Genomic DNA, 13,762 nt, shown 5'->3' with positions numbered 1-13,762 from the left:
TGGTTGGTTGGTCGATTCGGGGGAGGGGACCGAACAGTGAGGCCATCGGTCCCATGGGATTAGGGAAGGATGGAGTATGAGGTCGGCCATACCCTTTCACAGCAACCATCTGGGCATTTGCCTGAAGCGATTTAGGTAAATCACAGAAAACCTAAATCCGATTGGTCAGATGTGGGTTTGAATCGTTGCCCTCCTGAATGCAAGTCCAGTGTGCTAACCACTGCATGATGCGGGCAATAAAGTGACAGTAATAGCATATACAGAAGCACATAGAAACAGAGCAACTGAGCATAATTTCAGCCGTCCACCAACAGAAAAAAACCATTCGCAATTGGGAGGCTAGTAAAAAAGAACTGAAAAAAAAGGAGAAGACTGAATACCAAACGGTCAAAACTAGAAGATGACATTTTGAAATGGATTCAAGAACACCATCAAAATGGCATTGGAATTAATACAAAAATGATTCACATACACACTCATATGCCAGCATTACAGTGCAACTTAACGGACTTTAAGGGTAGAGTGGTTGGTGCTAAAGGTTAATGAAGTGTCGCGGACTTAGCATGCAAACCAAAACTAAAATATCTCAGAAAATTCCACAGGAGTATGAAGAGAAAACACTCTTTCCATCACTTTATTATTCAACATCAAAAGAAAACCAGTGTGGAACTACGCCAATTCCTCTGACATCTGATGTGCCATGTAACAAAGCCATTGTCATGAAAGGCGCTGAAACTGTAACTATAAAAACAAGTGGACATCAAAAAATGCACTACACCGTTGTCCTTTCATGTTGTGCTGATGGTACTAAACTTAATTCAATGATCATTTCCAAGTGCAAAGCAATGCCAAAACCTACTAAAATACTGCCAGGTGTTGTTATTCATGTACATGACAAGCGTTGGATGGACGAGGCTGGTACGAAATTAAGGATTAACAGAGTGTGGGAGAGAAGGAAAGGTGCTTTATTGAAGAAGAGTTCTTGTCTTGCGCTAGATCAGTTTAGTAATCATTTGAAAAATTCTGTGAGAGATAAATTGAGACAGGGAAAAACAGTGCTTGCTGTTATTCCAGGACGACTTACTTCACAACTGCAATCTCTTTGCGTTTCAATAAATAAAACATTTAAAGTGTATGAAACAAATGGATGATGGATGAAACCCAACATGAATTCATGCCAAACGGAGCTTTAAGATGACCTACAATCAAACAAGTGTGTCAGTGGATAAGACAGTTGTGGTCCAGAATGAGAGAAGATATTACTGTTAAATCTTTCAAGAAGTGTGGTAAAAGTAATGCTTTCAATGACACTGGAGACCATCTTACATGTGTAGAGGACAATGGTGATGAGCAAGAAGAAGAAAGTTCAGATGATGAGTTTCAGGGCAGTTTGGTTTTATAAACTAAGATTTTTTTGTTTGACTTTGCAGTCTAATAACAAAAAATGGTAAAAATGTTATATGTTTTAAAAATTGCTTAAAAAATAAGATGTGTCTTATAGTTCATATCATCTTATAGTCCGTAAAATATGGCAGCACGAAGAAACAGGATGTTTGCAACATACCGCTGTGCCGTAGGAACTCAGTCACAACCAGAAGTGACCTGATGTCACATCCGATGGTTCCCTCCACTACACTACACCATGATCTGAGGGTAACACTATTGTGCCTCTCCAAAAACATTGGAAGAACGAACTGCTCCCCAGATGGCCGCCATATTCACTGACTATGGTCATCAGGAGTAGTGCAGAACCACAAAGCAGCAACAGCCCACACTTCCTGGTCACAGCACCACTCCAAAAACAGCAGTTTGTGTTGAGATGTTAATGGCAGCCTATGCATGGGATGGTAGCCTCTGGCCATTGGTGTGCAATAGCAATGAATGTTGCAGTAAGTTCATTACTTGTTCTCAGATGGCATGCACAGATGTTAATAAAGGTTTCTAATGATCATTGTAGTTTCAGGCAAAACTACGTCACATGTAAATTCCATATACACAATGAGAAAAATGCGATCATGGAAGTTTGTCACTGTGTTGGTGTACAACACATTAAAGCACATTAGTTTCACAATTTCAAGTAAAACTACCAATGGTAATGTCAATGTCTTAAAATCAAGATCTCTTTTTGCATGCACAATTCACACCTGATATAGTTATGCCCAATCAATTATGAACGTAAGAATGTGTGGAGTGTAAGATGCTGTATGATTACAGATTTCCACTGTGATACAAGTAACAGTGGCAGCTTGAAAATGCCGATGAGAGTAAAGTTATCTAATATTTTTTAAGCATGAAACAAACTAATTGCTTCAAAAATAAAAATAGTCTACTTAGAAAAATGAATTTTCCTCAGAAATTTACAGCAGTTTTGGACTGATGCATACAAAGGACTAATAGTGTATAAAAGTTTATTCCAAATATGAGAATCCTGGTTTTAGTGATGGTTTCTGATCCACTACACAGCTAAATTGCTTTGCTTGGTCTCACTGCATAAACTGAACAAATGCAGCCAGAAAGAAATTATCCAAACTATTTCACACCTTTGGTCACTTTTAATGCTGACTGGAATGAACTTTATTTAATCGTTTACCAAAGTCAGATCATACAGAAAGTAGCTAAATACATATTTCAAAACAGATCAGCTGTAGCAAGGGACAGAATACATGCATTAGTTAGGCACTGTATTCCTTTACTGAATTTTGGGATCAAATTCTAAGAGTAGTAACCCATTTCAAACAGACAGCTGTCCAATTTTTGGATCACAAATTTTCACAGTTTGTAGTAAGCGATACAATGTGAAATAAGGGAAAATTTCAGTGTGACAATGCCATGCTGACATAACTGAGTTACATAGTTACTTTATTGCTGTGTTCCACGTAACTGTCCAAACCTACCATTGTGTGCATTATTTCAGTCCAACACGTTAGCATTAAACATGTCAATAAACATTTGCTTCTTTCTGCCTAATTTCACAATCTATTTGAGATTAAGTAAACAATATGAGTCAGCTTCCTAGTTTGAATTTGCACATGGGAAAGGGTCACATTTGTCAGAACAAGACTGTTTCTATTGACATGGCCCAAAACACATTTTTGCAAATTATGAGAAACATTCCGGTTTGAGACCATGATAACCTAGATCCAAATAATACCTAGCCTTTGTGACAATCACTGTATGAAAGATTGAAGAAATTTCATTATGAGCCCAAAACTTGCCTGTACGTATAATGAGAGACATGAAGCTTAACAATATATGTATAGTAAGTCAACTAAATTTGTTTATGTGGCCTGGTGCCTTTATTCTTATATGGGTTGGCAAAGAGGTTAAGACACTGGACTCACATGTGGAAGATCTTGTTTCAGTTATCCTTTCAGCCATCCACTCTTAGGTTTTCTGCAAAATCACTTAAGGTAAATGCTGAGATGATTCCCTTGAAAAAAGAATCACTGGTTTCCTTTGCCAATCTGAGCTTCTGCTATACCTCAAATAACCTAGTCATTTGACGTTATGTTAAATGTAGCAACCTGTTCTAAATATCTCAGCAAGAACTGTCAATGCTATCCAAATATTTAGTGTTGAGGATCTGTTGTCATGGATCTAGTCATCATTCTTATAGAAAAAACCTCTTTTAAAATCTTTCTGTATTTTTTATGAAACTGCAGACAATTTTTGATGTATGACAAAATAACATCATTTAAGTTCTTTTTACTGTGCCCTACCAGAGTGGCTGTTTTGAAAATGGAACACTCAAGAAATTGTAGATGGCTGCTTTCCCAGGACCATTGTCCCAAAAGTGGATCGCCAAAACTGGAAGTGTAAGATTTTTTTAAACACAGAAACTTCATTTTCTATAACTTTTTAGTTCACAAAGATGTATTGAAGTTATTATTTGCAAAGAAGTTGATTACAAATTTATTACACTTTGTAACAACTAAATTGCTCAGAGAGATTTTTGCATCACCCCCATGACTTGCATTTTTTTCCTCAATATTCTTTTGACCACAGGAGATTGCTTTGTACAGCCACCTGTGTAACAGAGATAAATCTCCATTCTCAGTGTAGTTTAATGGAGTGCACTTCGTCTCTAATCATCAATGGGAAAATGTGATTTGTGCAGTGTGTTCACAAAATAACCTGTGTAGATGACGTGATAGGGGAGGGCACAACTGTAGTGGTGAGAGTTCTCTCACGCCATCCATCATGCGGTAGGGCAGTTGCAATTCAACTCACAAGCATAACTTCTGAATTACAGCTAGCATGTAAACAACTGAGATGGCCACTACCAACAGATGAAGCACAGTTCTCAGAATGTGACAGCAAACCAAGGTGGCTGCTATTCAGAGAAAAGGTGTGGACTCACCCAGTGCTGAGGAGGGGAATGCTTTTCTGCGTGTGTATGAACTTATTTTGCACTAGCTCTACATTGTTCTGTCAGTTAAATGCCTCAAAAGGTTATTTCCCACAGGACAGGTTGTCAGCGAGGGAATTGTGAAATAATAATAATAAAAAAAGTGGTGATCACCACAGCTTTGTCAGCTGAACATTCAGGTGCTATAATGACATACAAAACACTGAAGATGTGCCTCACAGTGGTCTGTCTTGTGGTGATTGCCACAAGTCAACACCACCAACGGTGATCACAAACTGCAAATTACTGCTTGTTGATACCCAAGGAGAAAGCAAATGGATTGTGTGCAACCTTTTGAGGCAAACTGGGAAGGTGGTGTCAACAAAAACAACATGCAAATCAGGTTGGACTCCTGCCGTCCATAACAAACAACTGTAGAAACCACCTGGTACCATAGTGTGTGAAGAAATTGGGAAAGGGTACATTTGGTTTGGGACCTGGACCAATGGCATTGGGTTCTTTTTTCTAAAAGTGCACAATCTGCCTGACGACTGATGAGACCATTGTAGCAGACTATGAAGGCGGCCAGGTACTACTGTACGTCTCATGGGTTGAGCAAGGAGGTACGCCTCTCATATTTTTGGCTTGTATAATGTATGGATGTTGGACACCTATAACTACTATAAAGAGTAACTTGAAGGTTGTGCATTACTGAGACAGGATCCTTCTACCTCTTTTCCAATCCAGCAATCAACATTTCAGCAATGGGTTCATGTTTCAAGACGATAATCCATCAATACAAGTCCACCGTGTGAATAACTTCCTCCGGGAGGCAGGAACGAACTGAATGGAATTGCCTGTGGAATATGCTAACATGAACTTAACTAAGCAAGCTCAGGACCAATTTAAACTTGCATTTTGTTATGACAGCAAAGCACCTCAAACACTGGATGACCCCAGCAGGGCTGGCCAAAGAGAAAGTCAACAGTTATTGAGATCTATGGTCACCATTCTTCACTATTTATAAATCAGATGATTTTTCCTTACTTCACAAAGGTATGTGTGGCACAATTAAATTCCATTAAATTTTCCTGCTATTGCTTCTTCAAAATCCTATTATGCCTTTTCTACAAAACTACCGAGATAAATTTTCTCAGCAAGATTTGTCTGTAACTATAGGAAATATGTAAAACAGTTATGACATTTATAATCTTTTTTCCTTCTGTACCGAAAAGTAATCTTCTGCCATTGGTCTTCATTGGCTGTTCTGTAACAACATTCCATATGAATATTATCTGACAGTTTCAGCTGTTAATTATGATGCATATGTGCCAGAGATTTCTTATCTTTTCTTTTTACAACAAGCTTACAACATTACAATACTTTCCACTACTGCTTATTCTGACTGTTTTACAATTTTTTTTTATTTTTGTTCCAAAGACATAACCATCTCTGATGAAATCTTTTAGGGCCTGCATCTGGATCACTGCATTCATATTTCACAATGTTTTGAAGAGAGTAACACTGATGGAAACATCATGGAATTTCAGTGCAGCCACCCAGATGGAAGTCAGAGATTTCATGAGCACATATGCCGGGAAAGTCTACACTCACATACATCCACTCCTATAATGATTGAAGGTTTACTTAGGCCTAATGTTTTTTAATAACACATCTAATTAATTTTTGGAGAAATTCTGTTTCAAAACTGCATACAAACTTAAGATGTACTACTGAGGCTTTTTTTCCCCTTGTGTGAATATGCCCTCTGAGGACCAGGTTCCAGTTTCAATTCTTCATTTTTTGTTCTTTTCTTTTTTTCCAGTATGCCTTCATGTGTTCACTATGTTTCTTCTTTCTGTCTTCAGACCATTTTGACCCAGTCTTTTTAGCTATCCTACCTTGGAGTCCTTCCATTTTCAATACTTTTTCCTGAAAGGCTTCTCTGTTCTTTATATCGTCTATTCATATATTGTTCCTCTCTAAATCCTTTTTTTACTTCGTTGACCCTCGTTGTAGTGAACTTTTTACCCCAACAAGTATTTGAAACTCTTATTAGTTAATCAACTGCCTTGCATTCGAAACAGATGCCCAAAAAACGTGAGTCTTCTTTTTTTCATTACGTTTGAAATATTTTCTGTAGTTTGGTATATTTGTGCATTACTTCATAATTTGCAACCTCCTGCTGTTTTTTGTGGTTCAAATATTTTCCTTATAATTCACATTTCTGGTACTTCTAATTTATCTAAATTACAGTTTAATACCAGGCATTGGCTTCTATATAGGCATTCTGGCTGCATTATTGTGTTGTAATGCCTTATTTTTGCATTTCTGGAAAGGCACTTTTATTGAAGAGGTCCTTGCTGCTGATACCATATGCTCTCGTCATTTTAAGCAACCTTTCCTCTATTGCAGATTTTTCCAAAGCATTTTCTTGAATTATCTCCCCAAGATATTTGAATTTTCTTACCCTCTCTGTTTGGCCAATATCCATCTTCAGAAATTTTGGAGCATCCTTAATGTTTGCTGCAAATTTTGCTTTTTCTGGAGAAATTTTCTCTTTGTATCATAATTACATATCACAGTTCTACCAACAGATACAAAACTCTGTATTCCACTATGTACTGAGTGCTTCCTGCAAACACTCATTTGCTCTTGTGGTTCTGCAACTTCCCCTTCTCCACTTTCTTTGCATGCTATAATTATTTCTTCAAACCTTTACAAAATGTTAGCAGTTCTAGAAAAAAAAGTTTGTGGAATATTGTCTTTGCATCATATACATATGGTGGAAAACAAAGGTAATTTTAGTTCAGTTCTCTGTTTCTTATATTCACTGTAAAGAACAACAAATAATTAATACAACAGTTTCCACATCAATTACCCATAAAACACAGAAAGAAAGATAAGCAACAGGAGAAGTCACACAGTAACAATTAATCAATGAAGACAATGAACATTCAGCTCTTGTCAAAGCAGTGAGAACAGAAAATAAAATAAAAGATGTCTGCAATCACATTAATTCATCTCCTACCATGACAATGGCAGTAAAAGTAAGTGGCAATCCCAAGACATATTTTGCTAATGTTAATGAAGCAGCTGAGGATGGAGTCAGGCTGAGACCTAATTTACAAGTGGAGTGGCTTTACAGTAAATTTGCATAGGTTATTCCAATGAAAGACAATTTCCTTGTAGCTGCATTCTTAATTTTATTTATATGTATATATCATGTATGTACGACTCACACTTGATTTCAAGACAATATTCTCTCATCTTTAAGTACCTGTCATGTGTGCTTCATGAATTGAATGTCCAGTATTGCAGTTGCCATTGAATTAAGGGGGGCACTTATGGTGCATGTGCCACACACACCACTAGCGTCTCCCTTGATGGAACGACACTTAAAGTACCTACGGCATTCGGTTCGTGAAACATGCCTAATAGGTACCTAAGACGAGACAATATTGTCTTGAAATTGATTCTGCATACGACATAAATGAAGAAGAATTAAAATACAGCTGAAAAGAATGTTTTAATAAATAGAAGAAAAAATGGCACATAGCCAATAACTTTGTGACATGGTTTCTCTAGTAAAAAAAAAAAAAAAGGTCAAAAATCCACTGTAAAGGATTTGCATAAGAAATATGAAGTTAGTTCAACATTAATGTTATTTTATATACCACATCCTGATTAGCCAGAGTGTCAGTCTGTTGTCAATGTGGAGTGCATAAAAACGGGATTATTCCACAACTAAATTTCTACAAGCACAAACTTTTGTGATCACGTTAAGTTTGTATAAATGATGTTCGACCATAAAATGCTAGTAAATAATTATTCCTATTTGTCTTTACTGTCATAGCTAAACTTCTACTGAGGGTTGTCTTGCTAATGACACATATAGCATTACCATGGTTAAGACTATGTACAAAACATAAAGTGATCCAATATGGATATTGAAAACACCAGCATTTCTCAAGTACTACTATAGCTCTTCCTACCCTTCACTTTTACTGCTATTACTACTACCACTGCCACCACTACAACTACTGCTACTACTTTACTACAGTCGCTACTATAGCAGCAGCATCCCCTACCAACCATTATGCTTTGTAGCCTGTGAACTTGTGCCTATACATAAAATCTATAAATCCAGTGGTTATGTAATACTCACTCATGAATATGCTTACGCAGACTATCCCGCACTTGATTTTTATTAAGATCTGATTTCCACTCTTGTTGGGCAAGAAATGCTGACACACTTGTTTCTACTCTTTGGTGTAGGTTCTGGTAGGCTGGCTGTAATGAATGAGAACTACAACATAAATGTTTCAGTTAACATTCACATGTCAAATTAAAAAATCAGAATAACTTACCTGATGAATCGTCATATAAGACTGAAAGAAAACACCACTCATGTTCTTATGCAATTAAACCACTTCAGTTCTTATAATGAATGTGTTGTGTTATAAGCTACTGTAAGAATGTCATTTTCACCAGATAATAAAAATTGGACTCACCATTTACAATGAGAAGAGAGGCACTGGTTTTTATTACCAGCAGCTCTACCACAAGAAGTAATTCAGTTTCAATTTGTTCACAGACAACACTACCAATCAAATTAGCTCTCCCTCCCCGTAAATTATGACTAAAAAGAGCATAAAACACAGCAATACAGTCATTATGTGGGAATTTATGAATTTTTGGAAATTAATTAGTGGCAGTGGAGTAAAGAATCTAAAAACAGCATTCGTGATTAATTAATTATTGTGTATGTGTTTCTAACCCTCCGCACATATCTTCTTTTTAGTATTTTTTTTGAGAGGGGGGGGGGGGGGGGGGGAGAGATCTCTGGTACAGAGTTACAATGGGAGTTATGACTATATAGGCCTAGACAGTAATACCTCACTATCAATACAGAAAAATGCAACTCTAACAAAACATTAATGGCATTATGCATTGAAAACTCATTGAAACATCGAAATCCTTAGGTATGTGGTAGGATATTACACGACAATGAAAGCTTTCACTCTGTACACTCCCTATTTTAACCAGCAAGAATATGAATTAAAAACTATTCAACTAGGCTTCATATTATACAAATATATTTCTTTTAGATTTTAGAGCACTGCCTGTCTTTACATTCCAATTACAATTTGCCCTGCAATAATAGAACAGTGATGATCAAATATTTCTTTAGTTTTTGATTGATAAACAAAACCCACACGAGAAATTATTTCGTCATTACATCTCTATTCATTCTATGATAATGATTGGCATGAGGGGTGATTACAAAAGATCTAACGTGCGTTCAGATATGTTCTACGCAAAAAAAGTGAAACACCATGCAGTAAAATCAGAATTCTGAGGTCAAATCTTATACGAGCGGCTATTGGGTTTTAATTATTGTGGAGTGCCACTGAAAAGAAAGGCTTAAAAGCAGTGTAAAGATTTAACTATGTCGAACTTGGCCAGACGAGGTGCACTAATGTTCCGATTATATGTCGATTTTTCTTTGTCAGGAAAACTAATCATTATACTTGTTATCTATTAACATCCCATGAAGCAAGAATACCGAATAAGTTTAATTAATCTACTATCTTCTTTATTGTTTCCAACAGCTTACGAATCACAGTCTTATTGTCTGTACGTAGGGTGAACTAGACAATTACGGAAATTCTTCATTACTGAAATTTATTGAGCTCCACAAAAATTAGTATGGTTTTTATTTTTTTGAAAGCATTGCTGCTCATGAGTGCGTATTAAAAACTACATAAGTAATAAATTTATGGCTCGGCTTACCTTCGTATCAACATCAGCTATACATTCTTTGCGGAATCTATCGAAGATCCCTTGAGATTTCAGTTGTCCAACTATTTTGTCAACAAGCCTTGGATCACCAGGAGGATACTGAGCCATAGAGACCTCCATTTTTGACACTAGCTCTTGTGTTTACAAACAGCACTCCAAGAGACACTTATATCTAGAATGCCTTCTAAATAGTGCACACAAAAACAAATATTTGTCTTCAAACACAACCCACTTTATTTACAAAACCTGATCCATTCTCACATACATAAACTACGATCGCCATAAACAAACCAACGATAAACACACTAGCACCACTAGCAGCCAGTGATCACTGCTAGCAAGTGTCAACAAAAATGTGGAGTACATGTCAAAAACCAAAACTCTTTGTGGAACAACAGACATATTTGTTATTTATTTAGCTTCAGTTATAGACCAATTAGTAATTTCCACTTGATACTAAATATACTGCAACCTTAGCACTAACCTGTTTTGATATAAATTAAACTTTGACGCCCGTTGTTGTTTAGTATCGATCTTATCTCAATTACATATAAAATACTGTTCTTTTTTATAAATTACTACACGGAATATTGAACATTGAACATCCCATTTAAAATATCACACCTTTAAATAGAGAAAACTGTTTTATAGGAAACCCCATGTTTAAGGAAAAAAATTAATTTTTATTGAGAGTATTTGAGGCAATCGAGAGAAGTCGAAGTTGCCGTATTGTATGAGCTAAAGCGGCAACTGTAGATGTAACAACCCGAAAAAATAATTTAGGGAATAAGTTTAAAACGAAAGGAGACAGGGGCAAACTTGTACCTACAAAATAACTGCAATCTGATTCTCATTACTGACAGAACTATATTAAACATGTGAGCGAATTCTCACGGGCCGTTACTACACCGTTTATACACACTGTCTGTTACGTCAGGTCAGTGCAGGTCATGTGATCTCAGCTCGCATGGCTGTCCCGAACACTTTTTCGTGAGGATTCCGGTCTTCGCAAGATGATTCTCAATTGATTTTAACTTTATGCCCAGTATGTACATACACAATGCAATAGCTTATCTACATTGATACTGTAGTCCTCTTTTCTACGAAAGGACATTTATCAGACTCAAACGGTTTGCAGTTTGCAGGGACAGCTTGTATGTTAGAGAAGGAAGATAGAAGTGCGAAACAAAACAAAGAAGGATGTATGCTCAAAAATGTTATTATATGGTACAGAAAGGGAATTTCACACAGAAGGAGCTCGAGGAAGAGGTCTCTGCAATTTATAAGCATTTTAGAAAGTCGAAGCACCTTTTTTCACTTTTTATGTTAAACTGCACCCAGAATTACTAAAAGAAACTCTGTTACAAGCTACCATCACACCCTGTGAAAACTGGTTTGTGGAAGGCTAAGTTAAATTGTCAGTTCAATGTACATTTCTGCACTATTGTAGTCATAAGTCCTTCAATAGCTTTCTCTTTAAGAATTATACGTTTTATTTACATCTTGTATTTAGCTTTAAATAGCTCAAGTACCTTATTTATACTGGGGTTAGTTAGTGAAACCACAAATATATTGACCACTGTTGCATGCAAAATTGTTTCACACACAATCAAGAGAGCTACTTACCAATAAATAAACCAGCCACAATCATATATTTAAACAAACAACTTTAATACATTACTTGATGTACGCTTCACAAAACAAATATTTTGCCACTGTTGTAGTGTCTAAAGGTTTCAGTCCATTTCCTTATCAAAAATTACAAATGCCTACCAACATAAGACACACGTAAATTCCCCTTGCAAATTAATCTGATTTTACCCACAGAATTTCTTTTACTTGAAGTTCAGTAATCAACTTCACTGTGAAATATTAGGTTAAATACGAACCAGTATGTATAAAAATCCACTTTATAAATGTAGTTGAGGGAAAGTAATTTAGTATACTCATGTCGTACAACTCAGACTGCTGTCCAACTGCTTCAATTAATCTTCCATCATTCAATATAAAATTATAAATTTTAAGAAAAGAAATAACGAAATGAAACAATTTATAACAAATAATACAAAAAACTAATAACTAAGACTTAGAATAACAAGTGACATAAACCATGAAAGTATGACGAAACTAAGCATGAAGATGAGCATGTAGTTGCATATCAGGAATAAATAAGATTGCCTTTACATGAAAAACAATGGATGATGACATCAGCTGTCAAAACTTTTTTCCAAGAAACCTAGATGGAGCAGTAATGTGATGTGACCTGATGGGAAGTGTGGATGCCGCCATTTGAAATGAATTGTGGAATGTTTTGACAGGACACGATGTGACGACCAGTGTGCATTGGCCTGTATGCAGTCTTCTTAGCTAGTTCATAAAAAGCTTTTGTGAAGTTGGCATAGTAGGAGACAGGTGGGCTACTGGCAAAAATGAAGGTATGACAGATGGTCATGAGTTGTGTATGGAATTTTCGATCTGTAAAGATAAGGACGGATTCTTGGTTCGAATCCTGGTATGATGCTACACACACACACACACACACACATACACACACACACACACACACACACACACACACACACACACACACGGTTTTAATCTGCCTGGAAGTTTCGAACCATCACACGCTTAGCATTATGGAAAGGCCATACAAAGCTTGTGGATCAATTGTAATCTTTGTTTCCGTACACTGTAATTAGCAGTTAAGATACGAAAACCTCAAATTCAAACTGAATTATTTGCCTTTAAGCAACTGTGGTGTTAATTATTATTATTATTATTATTGTTACTAACACCAATTCTAGGGTGTTCACCAGCCATACCTGGACAGATAGTGTGACGTTTATAGTAATAATAACACAATAAACCGAATACAAAATTCCATTTTAAACTGATACTGAAATGAATACCACAAAGTATATTAAATTAAGAATTAGATCACAATACACTTTACAACAATAAAACAATCAATACTTGCACATCATGGAGCCTGTTTCCGTTGCACTGTGTTGCAGCTCAGGTGGACATTGTTCTTTCACCAGGGAAGTATGCTTCAACATTTTATAAAGGCTGCTCTTTTAACCCTTGAGTGTGCACACCATTTTTTATAACATGAATGGGCGTGCAGCGTACTTTGTACACATGTCAAGAATAGCTGTCGTTATGTTACCAAGGAAAAGATGTATGAGCAACATCACAGTTTAATCTTAGTTTAATTAAATAATCATAAAATAAACTTACATTACGAAAATTAAATCATTGTTTAATTATACAATAATAAAATAAACTTTCGTTATGTAAGTTTATTACCACTTAGAAGAGTAATGAGCCACTCAAAAATTAACACTAGAACCTCAGCTGGGTCACTCGTGACCCACTTCATAATTCTTTTGTTTGTCACTCCTTTGTATTATTGCCTAGAGTGTTACATTTCTGTGACTTTTTATGAAATAAGGTAATTAGTGATTATACTTCATTTCACATTTTATGGCGAAAACATAAAAGAGAAATATGAAGATTCACCTACAACTGCGGAAGGGTCAGTTCTGACCCACCCGATGCAGTTGCTATAACAATCGCATTTTTCATGTAGCTTCATGCCTATTGTTA

General features: G+C 36.2%; 1 protein-coding gene across 2 annotated transcripts in view; it reads right to left on the bottom strand.

Annotated features, from left to right (window-relative positions):
• LOC124605121 (biorientation of chromosomes in cell division protein 1-like 1) overlaps window positions 1-10,445 on the bottom strand; it is a 90,547-nt gene extending 80,102 nt beyond the window's left edge. The window contains exons 1-2 of one of the 2 annotated variants that reach the window (XM_047136597.1): window positions 10,145-10,445; window positions 8,517-8,657 (exon numbers count right to left, since the gene is read on the bottom strand). In XM_047136597.1, coding sequence (XP_046992553.1) covers window positions 8,517-8,657; window positions 10,145-10,158 — 155 coding nt within the window. In that variant the 5' untranslated portion in view covers window positions 10,159-10,445. The remainder of the gene's footprint in view (window positions 1-8,516; window positions 8,658-10,144) is intronic. The other variant, XM_047136596.1, reaches the window with a different exon arrangement.
• Window positions 10,446-13,762: the final 3,317 nt, after the last annotated feature.

This window comes from Schistocerca americana, chromosome 3 (assembly GCF_021461395.2).
Source record: "Schistocerca americana isolate TAMUIC-IGC-003095 chromosome 3, iqSchAmer2.1, whole genome shotgun sequence".
In the NCBI taxonomy this organism is placed as follows: domain Eukaryota; kingdom Metazoa; phylum Arthropoda; class Insecta; order Orthoptera; family Acrididae; genus Schistocerca; species Schistocerca americana.
This window is presented reverse-complemented; position numbering and strand designations above follow the sequence as displayed.